Source organism: Homarus americanus, unplaced genomic scaffold (assembly GCF_018991925.1).
Source record: "Homarus americanus isolate GMGI-L3 unplaced genomic scaffold, GMGI_Hamer_2.0 scaffold4162, whole genome shotgun sequence".
Lineage (NCBI taxonomy): Eukaryota > Metazoa > Arthropoda > Malacostraca > Decapoda > Nephropidae > Homarus > Homarus americanus.
The window spans coordinates 3,547-23,068 of NW_024748978.1; the positions used below are offsets into that span (position 1 = coordinate 3,547).

The 19,522-nt window shown below is 44.0% G+C and overlaps 2 protein-coding genes across 2 annotated transcripts; one reads left to right on the forward strand and one right to left on the reverse strand.

Annotated features, from left to right (window-relative positions):
* The first annotated feature begins 2,003 nt into the window (after positions 1-2,003).
* Positions 2,004-3,916, forward strand: LOC121853261 (zinc finger MYM-type protein 1-like). The gene is made up of 2 exons (XM_042347277.1): positions 2,004-2,889; positions 2,991-3,916. Exons 1-2 carry the CDS (start codon positions 2,004-2,006, stop codon positions 3,914-3,916), a joined length of 1,812 nt encoding a protein of 603 aa, XP_042203211.1.
* A 34-nt stretch (positions 3,917-3,950) lies between these two features.
* LOC121853262 (zinc finger MYM-type protein 1-like) lies at positions 3,951-8,597 on the reverse strand. Its single transcript, XM_042347278.1, has 3 exons — positions 7,712-8,597; positions 6,965-7,610; positions 3,951-4,068 (listed from the first exon to the last, which is right to left on the reverse strand). Exons 1-3 carry the CDS (start codon positions 8,595-8,597, stop codon positions 3,951-3,953), a joined length of 1,650 nt encoding a protein of 549 aa, XP_042203212.1.
* Positions 8,598-19,522: the final 10,925 nt, after the last annotated feature.

Sequence of the window (19,522 nt, forward strand, 5' to 3'; positions counted from 1 at the left end):
ATTATCAGAGATGCCGCGATGGAACATCTACTACGAAACAACCTTGTAAAAGATTGCCAACACGGTTTTATGCCGGGGCGCTCTTGCTTGACACAATTGCTCAAGGTATTGGATATTTGGACCCATATTCTAGAACGGGGTGGTAATATCGACAATATTTACCTAGATTTTGCCAAGGCTTTCGACAGTGTACCCCACGAAAGGCTGAAAATCACACTGGAAGGTACGGAATTCGGGGAAATGTCCTAGCGTGGATAGAAGACTTTCTACATGACCGCAAGCAATGTGTGGTGATTAATGGCACGAAATCGTCATCTGTACCTGTAACAAGTGGGGTACCGCAGGGTAGTGTATTGGGCCCGCTGTTGTTTGTTTGTTTCATAAATGATATGCCTGACGTTGTACCCTCCTCCATACAAATGTTTGCCGATGATGGCAAGTTATTTCGGGAAATTAAGAACCAAGCGGACTGTGAAGAGCTGCAGAAGGACCTCTGTGGGCTCCAGGAATGGTCGAAGGAATGGCTGCTGAGATTCAATGTCACGAAGTGTAAGAGGATGCACTTGGGGCGTACCAACGGTAAGGAGGCGTATCATATGTCCCAACGGGATGAAGAAAATGTACTAGTTGAGACTGTGTGTGAGAAGGACCTAGGTGTGTATGTTGACAATGAGCTGAAGTTCTCGGGCCATTGTGAGAAGAAGGTAAATCAGGCAAATAAATTATTGGGTCTTACAAGAAGGTCGTTCAGATATCTAGACGGTCCGTCCCTCGTGACGATCTTCAGGAGTGAAGTGCTTCCCCATCTGGGGTACTGTCACCCCATCTGGTCCCCGAGATATGCTAGGGACTGTCAGTTGGTTGAAAATGTTCAAAGGAGGGCCACCAAACTGGTGCCTGCACTTCGGCACCTCAGCTACCCTGAGAGATTGGAGCGCCTGAACTTGCCTAGCTTATACTACAGACGGGCAAGGGGGGGGACCTATTTGAGGTTTATAAGCATCTCAGGGGGCACTACTCAGTTGAGTGTCCTTACTTGGAGCTGACGGACGCTCGCCCCACAAGGGGTCACAGCTCAAGATTGAAGAAGCCGCAAGTCCAGAAAACCGTGAGGGCAAACTTTTTCGGAGTGAGGGTTGTAAACTCTTGGAACAATCTACCAGAGAGTGTTGTGACGGCACCGAATGTGAGCTCTTTCAAGAGAAGACTTGACCAACACTGGAGCGGGTTCAGGTACATTCAGGAGCCGGTGCATGCCCAGTATTTGCCAACAGTGCGTGACAGAGACGTGACCGATCGCCCGGGCGGCTAGCGAGCCGATCTTTTGGTGAAGAATATAAATGAAAAGAGACGTGACCGATCGCCCAAGCGGCTAACAAGCCGATCAGTGTATATCTGTTCCAGGGTGTTAAGTAATCAATTAACCTCCCCATAAAGTAGCAAAAAGCAAACGGCCACTTTGTGTTACGTTTTTAATTATAACGAAAAATTAGGTGTCCGTCTTTGTTGACAGAAAATTATTGTTGCAGAAATGAGTGGAATGGACAGACACAAAGGTGTACGATGTTTCGAAAGTGGTGCTGCAAAGAGAAAGACATCTAAAGAACGTGCTGAGAGAGAAGCTAAAGAATTTACAAAAACACGTCGACTGACTAAATTCCTCACTCGTCCATCAGCTTCAGAACATCTAGTCAGTGCTTCTGCAAGTTCATCTTCAAGGCAACCAGAACAAGTACCTGCATGTGATGCATCAGCTTCTTCTTTATATGACAGCTCTAGCCTATCTACAGGGGGAAATGACCAGACTGCCGAGGAGATTGAAATTGAATCAAAGCATGTGCCTCCCGAAGTGCAAATGGTCAGAACATTTGACAAAACATTTTATTGATTATTGGGCTGCGAACGGTTCTGACAGTCTCCACCACAGTGATGCTAAATTTTTGGATGCAAAATCAGCAGTACAAAACGATGCAAACACTGTCAGTCGCAAATGCACACCAACCATGTTTGAGCGAAGGAAACGAAATGGGGAAGTTGTAAAGCGTTCTTGGCTTTGTTTCTCCCCCGCAAATGGGCGGGTCTACTGCTTCTTTTGCAAGCTAATGGGTGTTTCAAGATCTCAATTCACATCTGATGGGTTCTGCGACTGGAAGCATGCTAATAGGCTTGTTGTCCATGAGCAATCAAAGGACCACATTCAAGCAGTTTTGTCAGCAGCAAGTCGTGCAAAGGGAGCTGGCGGTATAGATTCTAAACTAACTACGCATGTGGGTCAAATTGAGCAGTATTTGTGTAGTCTTCTAAAGCGATTGATCAGCGTGCTTAAATTTATATGTGAAAGAGGGCGAGCTCTTCGTGGAGATGATGAAGTAATTGGATCTCCTCATAATGGAAATTACTTGGGATTACTAGAGCTTTTGGCCGAGTATGATGACTTCCTCAGGCAACACATCCAGAATCATGCTAATCGTGGCACTGGTCATACAAACTACCTGTATTTGTCTTCAACCATCTGTGAAGAAATTGTCAGACTAATGGGCAATGAAGTACTGAACGAAATTATCTCACGTATAAAGCTCTCAAAATATTACTCAATTTCTCTAGATTCCACCCCTGATGAAGGCCATATTGATGAACTAACTCTGATAATCAGATTCATGGAGCATGACACACCTGTTGAGAGATTTGTGAAATTCTTGCCAATTGAAGGACACAAGGCTCAAGAAATGTTTAAAGGTTTGCTGAAGTTTTTTGCAGACAATGACATTGACATTCAAAATTGTCGTGGGCAATCTTATGATAATGCAACATCTATGAGTGGGAGGTACAATGGTCTGCAAGCCAAAGTTGTAGCTGAAAATCATCATGCAATTTGGATACCCTGTGCTGGTCAATCATTAAACTTGGTTGGAAAAGCTGCAGCTGAATGTTGTCAAGAAGCTATCTCATTTTTTTTTATTTTCTTGCGGCAATTTATGTGTTCTTCACAGCTTCTACACATCGTTATGCAATTCTTAGTGATTTATTGAAAACTGTAGCGTCTGGCCCGGTATCTGTGCCAAAGAGGATTTCCACAACAAGATGGTCCTGTCGAGCAGTTGAAGTGAAAGCAGTTGTCCAAGGTTATCTCCCAATCCGTGAAGCACTTGCTAAAATAGCTAGAGATGAAAATGAGACGAGCAAAACATGTTACAAAGCCAATGGTCTCCATGATAAGATGTGCAAGTTAGAGACTGCTATTTATGCTGTGCTTTGGCATGACATTCTTGGCAGAGATGATGCAACAAGCCATGCATTGCAAGATCCTAAACTCGATTTGAACACAGCAGTAGCAATGCTGAAGTCCTTGGAATGTTTTATACGAGAAAAAAGAGATTGCTTCCATGTTTATGAGAAGAAGGGAAGGGAAATGTCAGAAACTGGGGATTATTCACAGACACGCAAGCGTCAACGTAATGTACGACTCAATCCATTGGATTATGGACGATCAGAAGAAGCAGCCCTCTCACAATCAGAAAAATTTCGGGTTCAGAATTTCCTTCCAGTAATTGATCAGTTCCTGAGTTCACTGGATCAACGGTTAAAGGCCTATGAGGAAACCAGTTCACTTTTCGGGTTCTTGTCTAAACTGGAGTCAATGAATTGTGGCGAAAGTGAAGCAGCTGCAGCAAAATTGGTTGCTCAGTACAAAAATGATTTGGATCAAACACTTGGAGTTGAACTTGGGCAGTTTACAGCATTCTTCACTCAATTTCTTGAAGACGAAGATGATGAGAAAGGGAGGGCACATTACCTTTACAAGCTGTTGATAGACAAGAAAGTTGTAGATACATTTCCAAATATTGAAATAATGCTGTGGATGTACTTGGTGCTCATTTCACAAACTGTTCTGGAGAACGTTCTTTCAGTAAAATGAAGTTTATTAAAATCAGACTTCGTACTACAATGTGTCATGATAGGCTCAGCCACCTGGCTTTGATGAGTATCGAATATGACATCCTCAGAGAAATTGACTTCGAAAAGTTGATCAAAAACTTTGCAGCGGCCAGGTCACGTAAAGTGTCTGGTCTGTAAATATAGGTAATGTTTATATTCTATTTTGTAATTGATCAATGTTTGTGTTCAATATATTCATTATCCATGGTCGATGGTAGTTATTTTTATTAAAATTCTTGTTTTTTCAAACATGTTTATACTTTTGTTATATTTTATCAAATTCATTAAATTGTTTATTTGTTTTACTATTGGATGCAAAACTTCAATTTTATTTATAGTTCAGTTAATACTTATTCTGAATCTATCTGACCTTGGACTTAAAGAAGCCTATACATGCATTCTTGGACAGAACCATTATTTGAGTAGAGGTTTATCTGATTAATAATGCAAAGAATCATCTCTCTGTAACAACTAATAATATATTCTTTTCTGTGAAGTCTCTTGAAAATTTTTGACATGTGCGGTAGTAGCTATATCAGGGCTGGTCGACTTGAAACCACATGAGTGACTCCAGTCATGTCTCACTTTTGTGTGTGTGTGTGTGTTGGGAATTTGTACACTATCAATAAATATACAGTTAATTAAAAATTTCTCAATGTTCTAATTTCCTCAATATAACTGCATATGGCTTCAAAATTCTCCAAAGAAGTGTTCAAATTTTAAAATTTTCCCGGGGGGCTTACAGCGCCCCCCCGGAACTCCCAGATGTTTAGGCTCGCTTCAGTCGCCACCCCACCGTCTTTTTACTTTTTTACTTTTACCCTCTTCGCCATTGATCGGCTTGTTAGCCGCTTGGGCGATCAGTCACGTCTCTTTTCATTTATATTCTTCACCAAAAGATCGGCTCGCTAGCCGCCCGGGCGATCGGTCACGTCTGTCACGCACTGTTGGCAAATACTGGGCATGCACCGGCTCCTGAATGTACCTGAACCCGCTCCAGTGTTGGTCAAGTCTTCTCTTGAAAGAGCTCACACTCGGTGCCGTCACAACACTTTCTGGTAGATTGTTCCAAGAGTTTACAACCCTCACTCCGAAAAAGTTTGCCCTCACGGTTTTCCGGACTTGCGGCTTCTTCAATCTTGAGCTGTGACCCCTTGTGGGGCGAGCGTCCGCCAGCTCCAAGTAAGGACACTCAACTGAGTAGTGCCCCCTGAGATGCTTATAAACCTCAACTAGGTCCCCCCTTGCCCGTCTGTAGTATAAGCTAGGCAAGTTCAGGCGCTCCAATCTCGCAGGGTAGCTGAGATGCCGAAGTGCAGGCACCAGCTTGGTGGCCCTCCTTTGAACATTTTCAACCAACTGACAGTCCCTAGCATATCTCGGGGACCAGATGGGGTGACAGTACTCCAGATGGGGAAGCACTTCACTCCTGAAGATCGTTACGAGGGACGGACCGTCTAGATATCTGAACGACCTTCTTATAAGACCCAATAATTTATTTGCCTGATTTACCTTCTTCTCACAATGGCCCGAGAACTTCAGCTCATTGTCAACATACACACCTAGGTCCTTCTCACACACAGTCTCAACTAGTACATTTTCTTCATCCCGTTGGGACATATGGTACGCCTCCTTACCGTTGGTACGCCCCAGGTGCATCCTCTTACACTTCGTGACATTGAATCTCAGCAGCCATTCCTTCGACCATTCCTGGAGCCCACAGAGGTCCTTCTGCAGCTCTTCACAGTCCGCTTGGTTCTTAATTTCCCGAAATAACTTGGCGTCATCGGCAAATATTTGTATGGAGGAGTGTACAACGTCAGGCATATCATTATGAAACAAACAAACAACAGCGGGCCCAATACACTACCCTGCGGTACCCCACTTGTTACAGGTACAGATGACGATTTCGTGCCATTAATCACCACACATTGCTTGCGGTCATGTAGAAAGTCTTCTATCCACGCTAGGACATTTCCCCGAATTCCGTACCCTTCCAGTTTGATTTTCAGCCTTTCGTGGGGTACACTGTCGAAAGCCTTGGCAAAATCTAGGTAAATATTGTCGATATTACCACCCCGTTCTAGAATATGGGTCCAAATATCCAATACCTTGAGCAATTGTGTCAAGCAAGAGCGCCCCGGCATAAAACCGTGTTGGCAATCTTTTACAAGGTTGTTTCGTAGTAGATGTTCCATCGCTGCATCTCTGATAATACTCTCAAGTACTTTACATATTATGCTGGTCAGGCTCACCGGTCTATAGTTGTTCGTGGAGTGCCTATCGCCCTTCTTGAAGATAGGACTCACATAAGCCACTTTCCATTCACTGGGGACCATTTGTTCATCCAGGCATTTACAAAACAGAATCTTCAGGGGCTCTGCAAGCTCGTTGCACAGCTCCCTTAGCACTCTAGGATGCACCATGTCAGGTCCAGGACTCTTATGGACCTTTAGCCTGGACAGTTTATTTCTAATACCCTCTTCTGTGAACACAATGTGGGTCAGTGCTGTGTCGAACCGTCTGTCCTCAAACGCAGGAAGGTTAGTTGCATCCTCTCTTGTGAACACTGAGGAAAAGAAGCTGTTCAATGCCTCAGCTTTATCCTGGTCAGAATCTGCGTAACTACCATCTTCAAGCCTCAGGTCTGATACTCCTACTCGCGTTTTCAATTTCGACTTTGCATAGCGGTAAAACGCCTTTGGGTTTGACTTGACCTCGCGTGCAACCAGCCTCTGGAACTCCTTTTCAGCCCTCCTACACTCTATCTTTGCTTGGTTTCTGGCTCTTGCATACATCCTCCTGTCTTGCTCATCGTTTGACCCAACCCACGTCTTGAATTTCTGGGTTTTCTTCTTAATTTTGTCGACCGCCGCATGGTTCATGTGTAGGGATCCCCTCGTATTCCTAGAAGCACTGGGTTTGGTCTTGGGTATATATTTATCGATCAAATGGGTCATTTTACTAGTTATGATATTCAGCGTAGTGTCTGCGTTCTTGTACCTTTATAAGTCAGGCCAGTTGATACCCCTCATCTCTTCCCTCATCCCCGAAAAGTGAACTGGTTTCCTCATAGGCCTTTAACCGTTGATCCAGTGAACTCAGGAACTGATCAATTACTGGAAGGAAATTCTGAACCCGAAATTTTTCTGATTGTGAGAGGGCTGCTTCTTCTGATCGTCCATAATCCAATGGATTGAGTCGTACATTACGTTGACGCTTGCGTGTCTGTGAATAATCCCCAGTTTCTGACATTTCCCTTCCCTTCTTCTCATAAACATGGAAGCAATCTCTTTTTTCTCGTACAAAACATTCCAAGGACTTCAGCATTGCTACTGCTGTGTTCAAATCGAGTTTAGGATCTTGCAATGCATGGCTTGTTGCATCATCTCTGCCAAGAATGTCATGCCAAAGCACAGCATAAATAGCAGTCTCTAACTTGCACATCTTATCATGGAGACCATTGGCTTTGTAACATGTTTTGCTCGTCTCATTTTCATCTCTAGCTATTTTAGCAAGTGCTTCACGGATTGGGAGATAACCTTGGACAACTGCTTTCACTTCAACTGCTCGACAGGACCATCTTGTTGTGGAAATCCTCTTTGGCACAGATACCGGGCCAGACGCTACAGTTTTCAATAAATCACTAAGAATTGCATAACGATGTGTAGAAGCTGTGAAGAACACATAAATTGCCGCAAGAAAATAAAAAAAAATGAGATAGCTTCTTGACAACATTCAGCTGCAGCTTTTCCAACCAAGTTTAATGATTGACCAGCACAGGGTATCCAAATTGCATGATGATTTTCAGCTACAACTTTGGCTTGCAGACCATTGTACCTCCCACTCATAGATGTTGCATTATCATAAGATTGCCCACGACAATTTTGAATGTCAATGTCATTGTCTGCAAAAAACTTCAGCAAACCTTTAAACATTTCTTGAGCCTTGTGTCCTTCAATTGGCAAGAATTTCACAAATCTCTCAACAGGTGTGTCATGCTCCATGAATCTGATTATCAGAGTTAGTTCATCAATATGGCCTTCATCAGGGGTGGAATCTAGAGAAATTGAGTAATATTTTGAGAGCTTTATACGTGAGATAATTTCGTTCAGTACTTCATTGCCCATTAGTCTGACAATTTCTTCACAGATGGTTGAAGACAAATACAGGTAGTTTGTATGACCAGTGCCACGATTAGCATGATTCTGGATGTGTTGCCTGAGGAAGTCATCATACTCGGCCAAAAGCTCTAGTAATCCCAAGTAATTTCCATTATGAGGAGATCCAATTACTTCATCATCTCCACGAAGAGCTCGCCCTCTTTCACATATAAATTTAAGCACGCTGATCAATCGCTTTAGAAGACTACACAAATACTGCTCAATTTGACCCACATGCGTAGTTAGTTTAGAATCTATACCGCCAGCTCCCTTTGCACGACTTGCTGCTGACAAAACTGCTTGAATGTGGTCCTTTGATTGCTCATGGACAACAAGCCTATTAGCATGCTTCCAGTCGCAGAACCCATCAGATGTGAATTGAGATCTTGAAACACCCATTAGCTTGCAAAAGAAGCAGTAGACCCGCCCATTTGCGGGGGAGAAACAAAGCCAAGAACGCTTTACAACTTCCCCATTTCGTTTCCTTCGCTCAAACATGGTTGGTGTGCATTTGCGACTGACAGTGTTTGCATCGTTTTGTACTGCTGATTTTGCATCCAAAAATTTAGCATCACTGTGGTGGAGACTGTCAGAACCGTTCGCAGCCCAATAATCAATAAAATGTTTTGTCAAATGTTCTGACCATTTGCACTTCGGGAGGCACATGCTTTGATTCAATTTCAATCTCCTCGGCAGTCTGGTCATTTCCCCCTGTAGATAGGCTAGAGCTGTCATATAAAGAAGAAGCTGATGCATCACATGCAGGTACTTGTTCTGGTTGCCTTGAAGATGAACTTGCAGAAGCACTGACTAGATGTTCTGAAGCTGATGGACGAGTGAGGAATTTAGTCAGTCGACGTGTTTTTGTAAATTCTTTAGCTTCTCTCTCAGCACGTTCTTTAGATGTCTTTCTCTTTGCAGCACCACTTTCGAAACATCGTACACCTTTGTGTCTGTCCATTCCACTCATTTCTGCAACAATAATTTTCTGTCAACAAAGACGGACACCTAATTTTTCGTTATAATTAAAAACGTAACACAAAGTGGCCGTTTGCTTTTTGCTACTTTATGGGGAGGTTAATTGATTACTTAACACCCTGGAACATTTGGACGCCAGCATATTTTTAAAATTTGGAATTTTGGGTAAGATTATGACCTCTCCCTCTGACTTCTCCCAGTCCTACCCCTAAAGCTCGCCGTCGGTTCGCCTCCTTTTCACCATTGACTATACTGTGTTATACTGTATTTACTGATCGTGGAACTGACAGAAACCGTCATTGACATAGTTAATGTACTCAAAATACATAAAAATAACTCAACTTACTTGCAGCCAATCGACCTGTAGTATCTTAAAGCACAATTATATATGTGAACGTAAATTACTTTTTACTTTTATCCTCTTCGCCACTGATCGGCTTGTTAGCCGCTTGGGCGATCGGTCACGTCTCTTTTCATTTATATTCTTCACCAAAAGATCGGCTCGCTAGCCGCCCGGGCGATCGGTCACGTCTCTGTCACGCACTGTTGGCAAATACTGGGCATGCACCGGCTCCTGAATGTACCTGAACCCGCTCCAGTGTTGGTCAAGTCTTCTCTTGAAAGAGCTCACATTCGGTGCCGTCACAACACTCTCTGGTAGATTGTTCCAAGAGTTTACAACCCTCACTCCGAAAAAGTTTGCCCTCACGGTTTTCTGGACTTGCGGCTTCTTCAATCTTGAGCTGTGACCCCTTGTGGGGCGAGCGTCCGTCAGCTCCAAGTAAGGACACTCAACTGAGTAGTGCCCCCTGAGATGCTTATAAACCTCAAATAGGTCCCCCCCCTTGCCCGTCTGTAGTATAAGCTAGGCAAGTTCAGGCGCTCCAATCTCTCAGGGTAGCTGAGGTGCCGAAGTGCAGGCACCAGTTTGGTGGCCCTCCTTTGAACATTTTCAACCAACTGACAGTCCCTAGCATATCTCGGGACCAGATGGGGTGACAGTACTCCAGATGGGGAAGCACTTCACTCCTGAAGATCGTCACGAGGGACGGACCGTCTAGATATCTGAACGACCTTCTTATAAGACCCAATAATTTATTTGCCTGATTTACCTTCTTCTCACAATGGCCCGAGAACTTCAGCTCATTGTCAACATACACACCTAGGTCCTTCTCACACACAGTCTCAACTAGTACATTTTCTTCATCCCGTTGGGACATATGGTACGCCTCCTTACCGTTGGTACGCCCCAGGTGCATCCTCTTACACTTCGTGACATTGAATCTCAGCAGCCATTCCTTCGACCATTCCTGGAGCCCACAGAGGTCCTTCTGCAGCTCTTCACAGTCCGCTTGGTTCTTAATTTCCCGAAATAACTTGCCATCATCGGCAAACATTTGTATGGAGGAGTGTACAACGTCAGGCATATCATTTATGAAACAAACAAACAACAGCGGGCCCAATACACTACCCTGCGGTACCCCACTTGTTACAGGTACAGATGACGATTTCGTGCCATTAATCACCACACATTGCTTGCGGTCATGTAGAAAGTCTTCTATCCACGCTAGGACATTTCCCCGAATTCCGTACCCTTCCAGTTTGATTTTCAGCCTTTCGTGGGGTACACTGTCGAAAGCCTTGGCAAAATCTAGGTAAATATTGTCGATATTACCACCCCGTTCTAGAATATGGGTCCAAATATCCAATACCTTGAGCAATTGTGTCAAGCAAGAGCGCCCCGGCATAAAACCGTGTTGGCAATCTTTTACAAGGTTGTTTCGTAGTAGATGTTCCATCGCGGCATCTCTGATAATACTCTCAAGTACTTTACATATTATGCTGGTCAGACTCACCGGTCTATAGTTGTTCGTGGAGTGACTATCGCCCTTCTTGAAGATAGGACTCACATAAGCCACTTTCCATTCACTGGGGACCATTTGTTCATCCAGGCATTTACAAAACAGAATCTTCAGGGGCTCTGCAAGCTCGTTGCACAGCTCTCTTAGCACTCTAGGATGCACCATGTCAGGTCCGGGACTCTTATGGACCTTTAGCCTGGACAGTTTATTTCTAATACCCATTTCTGTGAACACAATGTGGGTCAGTGCTGTGTCGAACCGTCTGTCCTCAAACGCAGGAAGGTTAGTTGCATCCTCTCTTGTGAACACTGAGGAAAAGAAGCTGTTCAATGCCTCAGCTTTATCCTGGTCAGAATCTGCGTAACTACCATCTTGAAGCCTCAGGTCTGATACTCCTACTCGCGTTTTCAATTTCGACTTTGCATAGCGGTAAAACACCTTTGGGTTTGACTTGACCTCGCGTGCAACCAGCCTCTGGAACTCCTTTTCAGCCCTCCTACACTCTATCTTTGCTTGGTTTCTGGCTCTTGCATACATCCTCCTGTCTTGCTCATCGTTTGACCCAACCCACGTCTTGAATTTCTGGGTTTTCTTCTTAATTTTGTCGACCGCCGCATGGTTCATGTGTAGGGATCCCCTCGTATTCCTAGAAGCACTGGGTTTGGTCTTGGGTATATATTTATCGATCAAATGGGTCATTTTACTAGTTATGATATTCAGCGTAGTGTCTGCGTTCTTGTACCTTAATAAGTCAGGCCAGTTGATACCCCTCATCTCTTCCCTCATCCCATTGTAATTTCCCTTGTAATATTTGCACCTTGGCCTGGCCTTATCTTGAACTAGGTAACAGTTAAATCTGAATGACAACACTGTATGGTGACTGGTGCCAACTGGGGCAAGGTGTTCCAGTTTGGCCACCATACCCTCCTCGTTTGTTATGATGAGGTCAAGTGGCTTGGGTGTTTGTTCCCCTCTGTAATGTGTCGGGTCTCTCACATGTTGGAACAGAAAATTATCTCTCAGAGTTTCTACAAAAAGAGTAGCAGGATTATTCAAGTCATTCGGGGTTGACTCGTTTCTCCAGTCGATGTCGCCATAGTTAAAGTCCCCCATGATAAGGAGGTGGCTGGGGTTGAGCATCGCCGCATTGTTTATTAAGGTTCTTAAGTTCCTTTGATTTAGTGGGCCACAGTTCGGGGATCTGTAGATACACCCGACGATAAGTAAGTCCCCTCCCTTTAATTTAATTTTACACCACTTGGACTCTTCAAAGACATCCTCTCCCTGTACCCTCGCCTGGCTGGCTCTAAGGTCTTGCCTAGCGTAGATAACCACACCCCTCCTGCAGGATTCTTGAGTTAGGTTCGTAAATGAGTCATATCCAGCAATACTGAACTCACATTCCTCTGGGTCGATTCTCCTGTTCTTGTACAACAGTTCTACAACTCCTACAATATCTGGTTGGTGTACTCTTAGTAGTGTTTCAAACTCCTCCCTCTTATCAAGGAACGTGTCGGTATTAGTGTACATGACATTCAAGCCAGAATTTGTTCTCGGTAACGTCTCTGCTCTTAGTAATAAACCCGCTCCACCCACATTCTCAGAAGCTGCAGCATTTGCTAAGTACACTGTATTTTGCAGGGTGTGGTTAAAAATTTCATTGTTTACACGGCGCTCGTTCCCTCCTGTCCGGTAGGCTGAGCCGGTGCCGCCTCCCGGGTGGGGGGTTGAGTGGGTGGAGGGTGCACTGCTGCCCCCTGGCCCTGTGTCGGCACACTTGTTTCCACTACCCTCCCCCTGAGTATAACCCATGTGCACCTGTCCCCGTTCCTTCTCGACTCCTCCCTCTTCTGCTTCAAGTCCAGCAGGAGCTTCTTGTGCTGTTCCCTCTGCATTACCGTGCGGTCTGGGTGAATAAATACATCTCGAAATGCCTCGCTCCTTGCTAAGTTTTTTGCCTGCCGGATAACTTGCCATTTTTCCTCCTCACTCCCTAGTGTGATCCTGAGGGGGCGAGGCTTAACCCCCTGCTTTTGTCCCAGTCTCCTCACATCCTGAGGGGTTGCTGGAATCTTCAGAACCTCTGTGCAAATATTTTGAAACAGCACCTTATCGTGTGTTTCCTTACTCACAGTTCCCTCTGCCTGGCTCTCTGGGACTCCAAAAACTATTACATTGTTCCTGCGCTGGAGCCGTTCCTGGTGTTCCTCCTCTCCCCTAACAGTAGGTCCGTTAATTTTCATTTCTTCGACACACTTTTTCAGAGTCCCAATCTGCTGTAGAACCTGTACTGATTCTGCATTACTCTCCGCCCCCCCCACCCGTGGCCCTCCTAATACGTCAGCATAGCTCCTCTTAGCAACCACCTCCATTCTATTAGCTACTTCCTCAGTCTTAGCAAGGATCTCTTTCTCAACTTGCTCCAGTTTGTCAACCAGCAGGGCTCCTGCTTCATCTATTTTCGTCCCTAGAGAACTCGTTCCCTTATGGATTGCAATCGCTTCATTCACCTTGACTATGCAGCCAGGGCAATACCAGCAACAGCCATCAAGCTTTACGGCAGTTAGTAACTTCCTAAACGTTGCATTAGTTAGGCCTGCATCCTCCATATCCGACGTCTCCCTGCAGTAATCACATACCAAACTCATGGTTGTTGTTGTTGTGGGGGGGGGGGTGCAGACTGTGTATAGATCTACACCTATTTCAAAGAAAATAAAGAGAGAAAAAAGTACTTAGCTACTCTCTGTTGCCTATGGAGTTGTCGTCTGCGACTGCGTACACTGTATCTCCCTGTGAATGGTGTATTGTAGGCACAGTTTCAGTCCTTGAGCAAGCCCACAATCAACATAAAATAAAATTTAAAGTCTCTGTGGCACCTATGACACGACTTGGTTTCAGCTGGCACGGTGCCTTTCCAGCTTGCTTGCTAGTGAGCGCTCACTTTAAGTTATTTACAACTTCAGCGGTCACTGATGACACTATGAACTATCACTGTGTACACTGTATCTCCCTGTGAGTGGTGTATTATAAACACAGATTCAGTCCTTGAGCAAGCACACAAACAAAATAAAATTTAAAGTCTCTGTGGCACCTATGACACGAATAGGCTGGCAGTTGTCCTTACCAGCTCGATTGCCAATATGTATTCACTTTAAGTTATTATAGTCTCTTCTGCATTCACTGATGACAACTATGAACTGATTTAACTGAAGGCACAGTACTACACTCCCTGGTTGGCCTTTATCACAGCCGTGACCACAACACCCTAAAAAATAAAATAAAATAAAAGCTTTGTCATGTGGCAGTGATTGTGTGGTTATAGGCCTGTGACCCTGGCTGTACCTCCAACTCGGTGGAAATTGAGTTTTCAAAAATACAATCGTGTCTAGCATGAAAAGTCCGACATCGATTTACACTTTCACCTCACTAAGACGATCTTGACGAACTTATGTAATCACTGTCCAATTTCTGCCGCTCTACATCGAAGGCCCGGATGCCGAACACGCTTTGTTACAGAGACGCAACACGACCCGCCCGCCCGCCTGGTAGTTATAATGAGGGGGGCCTCCACAAAGAGGCTGCCCATGGGCCTCCACTAGTCTAAATCCGGCACTGGGTACACAGGATGCCAAATCCACCAAACTTTGCCCATTAAAGTACCTGTAAAAGAGAGACAGTAAAGCAACATTGCGACAATGAGAAAGGGAAGAGAGATTATCATCTAAAGGAGGAGAGTCAATAAGACGAAATGCCTTTGATTCCACCCAATCTAACAGTTGGACTGCAGAAGAGTCACCCCAGATATGAGATTAGTACCCCATGTTAGGACGAATGAATCCCTCATACTGTAAACTTGAAACAACTGTTCAGGAGTGAAGTAGCTACGGCATCTGTATAGCATTCTCAGCTTTCGGGAGGCAGCTTTAGTAATGACATATTAGAGGAAATGGTGAGGTCTAGCATATCTATTTTAGAATTTGGCAGAATGATTGCGTCCTGAAATGTGATTGGTGGGGGATCATCTAATTTTTTATATAACCTCACAAAATATGACGGTTGAGTATGACCTGATTACGAGATCTGAGGTTGACGAGTTCCATAACAATTTAATTGTGTTGCTTAATGCACAAAGGCAGAATACAATATACCATACAGAGAACTCAAATCTTATAACAATGACCCCAAATGGATAAATAATTATTTAAAGAATATAATTGGACAAAGAAAAGCTATAGGCAGGAGAATAAATCGTGGTAAAGTGTACCTCCGAGATTATTATAAAGTATTGGCTAGTCGGGTTTAAGATCGAGAGAAGAAAAGCAAAGAGGAATAGTGAGCTGAAGGTAGCAAGGGAGGCGAAGTCAGACCCTAAGGGATTCTTACAAATGTATCAAACTAAAACACGAAACAAATTGGACCAACACAGTCAGATACAGGCGAGCTAACTGACAACGACAAAGAAATGAGCAATAATCTGAACAGATATTTTTCAACAGTTTTCACCACCGAAAATTTAAACATTATATCCGAGGCACCGACTATATGCAGAGATAGTGAGGAAAATAGATTAAGCGAGATAGTAGTGTCTAGTAACGATGTTATTAAACAAACAGAGAAGCTAAACCAAATAAGTCACCAGGTCCAGATGAGCTATTTATCAGAGTATTACAGGAATGTAAAGAAGAACTTAGTATGCCCTTAAGCAAACTTATTTAACATGTCATTAAAAACGGGTGTAATACCAGATTAGTGGAGGATAACGAATGTGAAACTAATTTTCAAGAATGGAGATCGATCACTATCCTCTAACCACCGTCCAATCAGTTTAACATCAATTGTAGGCAAATTGCTGGAAGCGATAGTTTCATACTCAATTCGAAATTACCTAGAAAAATACAAATTGATTAATGATTCCCAATATGGCTTCACAAGTGGCCGTTCATGTCTGACAAATCTATAGTCATTTTTCTCTACTGTTTTCATATCAGTGGATGACGAACACGATTGTAATGTGGTTTACCTCGACTTAACAAAGCCTTCGACAGGGTCACACACGAAAGACTGGTTTGTGAAGTGGAGGCTCATGGAATTGGAGATATTCTAAATTGGTTTAGGACGTTGTTACAGGACAGGAAACAGAGAGTCAGCCTTAAAGGTACTCCGATTGGGATAAGTTCGCTAGTGGAATAACCGAAGGGTCAGTGCTTGGGCAATTACTATTTATTATCCTGTATGCATAAACGACATAACTGTAGATACTGGCCTAGACAGCAACATAAGTAAATTTTTTGACTACATTAAATAAGGCGTGTAATTAAATCTATCGAGGACTCCGCAAAACTAAAGGAGAAATCTGACTATGAAAAATATTTAGGGGTAATGATAAGAGAACATTGTGTATTTGCTCGAAACTAGGTTAAAAAGGTACTTGGATTCATACAAAGGAGTGTTAGTTACAAGACTAACGAGATTATCCTAAAACTGTATATTGCACTTGTGAGAGAGACCTCACTTGGATTATGCGGTTCAGTTTTGGTCACCGTACTACATCATGGATATCAAATCCCGAGAAAGCATTCAGAGGAGTATGACAAGACTAAACCCGGGTATTAGGAACCTTGAGTACAGAGAGAAATTAAAGCATCTTGCACTCCTTCGAGAGACGTAGAGTGAGGGGTGATATGATCGAAGTGTATAAATGGAAGTCAGAGTTAACAAAGGTGATATAAGAAAGGTAGTCAAACAATTTAACCAGGAGCGAACTCGTAGCAATGGTTTTAAATTAGATAAATTTAGATTTAAGCGTGAGATAGGTAAACTGGTTTGAAAATAGAGTAGTGGATGACTGGAATAAGTTACCGAACATTATCATATACTCGAACACACTAAGAAGCTTCAAATATAGGTTGGGCAGAAACATGAGCGATATGGGGCCAATAGGCCAGCTGCAGTTCTTTCTATTTTTATGTTCCCATGTTCTTATGTACAGAGTAGGGCAGGAGAGTAGCTCTTGGCAAGGCAGGTCCCGGCTAAGTGACGGAACATGCCTGGCCAGTCGCACCGCAATTCTGATCCGAAACAATAAACCACCTCGATATTCATGAAACAACAAACTCAAAGGAAATTAAAATATTTATATACGAGGTAATTCTTTCACAACTGTATCGATTTTATAGATATGCGCTGTGTAGCTGTTGTCGGCAACATAGATTTCAGTTTAAGTAGCCGGTACCTATTTCATAGCCAATATGCATTACGAATGTATTCCTTAAGTTTGCTTTTTTGCAGTTAACATAAAACGTCATTCAGATATAACAATAAAACACCCAGGCAACAGAAGGGGTGACCTGCTGTAGGCGCAGACCGACGGTACAGTAAGAATCATCACCAAAATTAAGATTAATATGATGGAGGTTATAAAGAGCACAGTTTTTTCAGGTACTTGACAGGCAACCCGTGCACCAATTACCGGGGGTACAGGACTTGGGTTGTGTGTAACCTGCCAGCCCTCCACGAACTGGATGGCACCACCATCACCAGGTCAGAGAGGCTCAGGTCCCTACAACACCTAACCCTGGCCGAGACCACTGTCAGGGAGGACCAACACCGCGCTCTCCGTAAGTCTTTATACATGCGTGTGATGGATGAAGTGCGATAGGGTGTGTGTTTGTGATGGGGTGTGTCAGGGTGTGTTTGATGGGGTGTGTCAGGGTGTGTGTTTGTGATGGGGTGTTTAAAGGTGTGTGTGATGGGGTGTGTCAGGGTGTGTGTTTGTGATGGGGCGTGTTAGGGTGTGTTTGATGGGGGTGTTTGTGATGGGGCGTGTCAGGGTGTGTTTCATGGGTGTGTATTTGTGATGGGGTGTATCAGGGTGTGTTTTTGATGAGGTGTAACGGGGTGTGTGTTTGTGATGGGGTGTGTCAAGGTGTTTGTTTACTGGGATGTGTCAGGGTGTGGCTTGACCAAACATTCCGGCTCCCGTCGTAAACAAAAAAGGCGACTGAATTAACCACACGGACAGTCGGCCACAGATCCACTTTTTTTTGTGTAGAGAAAGGAGGGGTGAAAGACGATTAGAGGTGGGGGAAGGAAGTTATAGTTAGGAAATTGAAGAAATTTGGGAAGAGGTAAGAGAGGGCGGGCTGACCGCCTAGCTAAGCTAATAGTGTGTCAGGGTTGTGTCATGGGTTAGTTATTGTCTGTCGGTACAGGCACTAGACATCCTACCCTGTCCCATTTATGGGTGTTTTAACGACCTTATTTCATATTCCGCCGACCCTACTGGCGGATGCTGGTCTAGGGAGGTTGTCTATTGCCTGGCCGTGTAGATCGGGGGTGGTAATGGACCTTTTGAGATTTGGTAACTTTTTGGGAACCATGTATGGTTGTTGTCGTTATGTGGTGGGAGTCTTTGAAGGAGTTCTTGCTCTGATCGTTCTATCTTTTGCCAGATTCTGCTGGCCAGGGTGTGCAGCTGCTGGTTGATGGGTTTTATTCTCAGGTCTCTATGTATCTCGGCTGTGGTTCTGGTGCAAGGGTATCTTTCACCTGTGACGAATCTTAGGGCTTCATTTTGGACCACCTATAATTTTAATATTTGAGTGGTGCTCATAGTATAGTTTTCTCAGCTCTCTTCTTGCCTTTTCCTTCCTGGTGTGGACATGATGGGAATAACCTGCCGTAGATATATGCAGGCCCAGGAGGGTGTCCTCTGCTTTTGTATTCTATCTGGGTATTATTGGTTACTAATGGATGGGTTTTCCTTCTGCATAAGGGTATCACTGTGAATTTCGGGAGACTAGTTTGGATTTTCCATTGTTTTTCGTAATTATTTACCCTTTCTAATTCCCGCCTGTTGTTATCAACCTGTAACGCTCGCGATTTTCCTTGATGTGTTGTTATTTGAGTGATGTTATTTGCATACATAATATCTTCGTTACCTATTTTAGTGGGAGGCGGGGTGTCACTCGTGTAGATAATATATAGGGTGGGGGAGAGGACGTTCCTCTGAGGGACTCCGCTCATGAGTGGGAAGGTCTCTCCTGTGTGTTGTCCTACCCTCAGTCTGGCATTTCTGCCGTCAAGAAAGTTGCAAAGCAACTTTTCAATGTTGGTGGGAAGTCCGAGTTGGAGGATCTTATATTTTAGACCGTCATGCCAGACTTTGTCAAATGCCTTCGCTACATCCCGGAGAGTTAGATTTCATTGTCTACCACTCGCCGCGGCTCTGGCTATGTTTTCACATGCCAGGGCTATCGCTGTTGTGGTGGACTTCCCTTTCCTGAACCCGAATTGTCTGCAGTTAACTCTGTTTCTTGTTTCCATGTGATTTCTCAGACGGTTATTGATGATTTTTTCTAGGATTTTTCCAGGTAATTCGAGGAGGGAGATCGGTCTGTAGCTTAGTGGGACGGCGGGGTTCTTTCCTTGTTTTGGTGTTAGGGTAATAATGGCCTCTTTGAATTTAGTTGGGAAGTAACCCGAGGTCAGGCAAGCGTTCATTGTGGTCCTCAGCCTCTCCAGGGCTGGGTTGTTCCACCTGTTACAGTGGTTGGTGCGTTATGTGAGACGTGGCAGGTCTGT

Bases quoted from the DNA above. Each gene is read 5' to 3' on its own strand.
- LOC121853261 (XM_042347277.1), top strand. From the start codon at position 2,004: ATGTTTGAGCGAAGGAAACGAAATGGGGAAGTTGTAAAGCGTTCTTGG. The intron at 2,890-2,990 runs GTCAATCATTAA...TGTTCTTCACAG, and splicing joins AATTTGGATACCCTGTGCTG to CTTCTACACATCGTTATGCA.
- LOC121853262 (XM_042347278.1), bottom strand. From the start codon at position 8,597: ATGTTTGAGCGAAGGAAACGAAATGGGGAAGTTGTAAAGCGTTCTTGG. The intron at 7,611-7,711 runs GTCAATCATTAA...TGTTCTTCACAG, and splicing joins AATTTGGATACCCTGTGCTG to CTTCTACACATCGTTATGCA. The intron at 4,069-6,964 runs GTATCAACTGGC...CTATATTTACAG, and splicing joins GATGAGGGAAGAGATGAGGG to ACCAGACACTTTACGTGACC.